Source organism: Procambarus clarkii, chromosome 67, assembly GCF_040958095.1.
Source record: "Procambarus clarkii isolate CNS0578487 chromosome 67, FALCON_Pclarkii_2.0, whole genome shotgun sequence".
Classification (NCBI taxonomy): Eukaryota; Metazoa; Arthropoda; class Malacostraca; order Decapoda; family Cambaridae; genus Procambarus; species Procambarus clarkii.
Window position 1 is genome coordinate 27576622 of NC_091216.1, and position 971 is coordinate 27577592.

Below are 971 nucleotides of genomic sequence, written 5' to 3' on the forward strand. Positions count from 1 at the left end.
TACTGTGTCCTCAGTGTGTCCTGTGTCCTCAGTGTGTACTGTGTCCTCAGTGTGTCCTGTGTCCTCAGTGTATACTGTGTCCTCAGTGTATACTGTGTCCTCAGTGTCCTCACACGTTTATCCCGCTGTATCGCAAGTGTATCCTACTGTATCGCAAATTTAGGTCCCTGTTTCAGTAGTTTATTTGCGTCCACTCTGTTTACACTTGTGTTTCAGTAGTATAACACTGTTATGTGTCAGTACACATTGATAGGACGGTGGATGTGTCATTTCACTCTGATTCGGAGTTCTGTTGCTTAGGTACTCCCTTGTCTACTGGCTTCTGTTGCTTAGGTACTCCCTTGCCTGCTGGCTTCTGTTGCTTAGGTACTCCCTTGTCTACTGGCTTCTGTTGCTTAGGTACTCCCTTGTCTACTGGCTTCTGTTGCTTAGGTACTCCCTTGCCTGCTGGCTTCTGTTGCTTAGGTACTCCCTTGTCTACTGGCTTCTGTTGCTTAGGTACTCCCTTGTCTACTGGCTTCTGTTGCTTAGGTACTCCCTTGCCTGCTGGCTTCTGTTGCTTAGGTACTCCCTTGTCTACTGGCTTCTGTTGCTTAGGTACTCCCTTGTCTACTGGCTTCTGTTGCTTAGGTACTCCCTTGTCCACTGGCTTCTGTTGCTTAGGTACTCCCTGGTCCATTGGGGGGTGTTTCGTGTGGGGTTGCTGTGTCAACGACTCTCTGACAGTCCGGAAATATGCAGTCTGGGCTCCCATCTCTGTTTTTCGTCGGTGTGTCAAACTATTAGGTTCGTGAGGCAGGCAATGGCTTCCACGAAACCATTCTGGCGTTGTGTGTGCAACTGTTTCTTAATATTTTTTTTCCCCTCCTAGCAAATTTAGGATGCCTGTGTCTGTCTGTCTCTAAAACACACACACACACACACACACACACACACACACACACACACACACACACACACACACACACACA

The 971-nt window shown here is 48.0% G+C and overlaps 1 protein-coding gene across 1 annotated transcript; it reads right to left on the reverse strand.

The window, feature by feature from the left end:
• Window positions 1-271: 271 nt before the first annotated feature.
• LOC138355416 (snake venom metalloprotease inhibitor 02A10-like) lies at window positions 272-754 on the reverse strand. The gene has a single exon (XM_069310308.1). The coding sequence runs from the start codon at window positions 752-754 to the stop codon at window positions 272-274; it is 483 nt and encodes a 160-aa protein (XP_069166409.1).
• Between the last annotated feature and the right edge of the window lie 217 nt (window positions 755-971).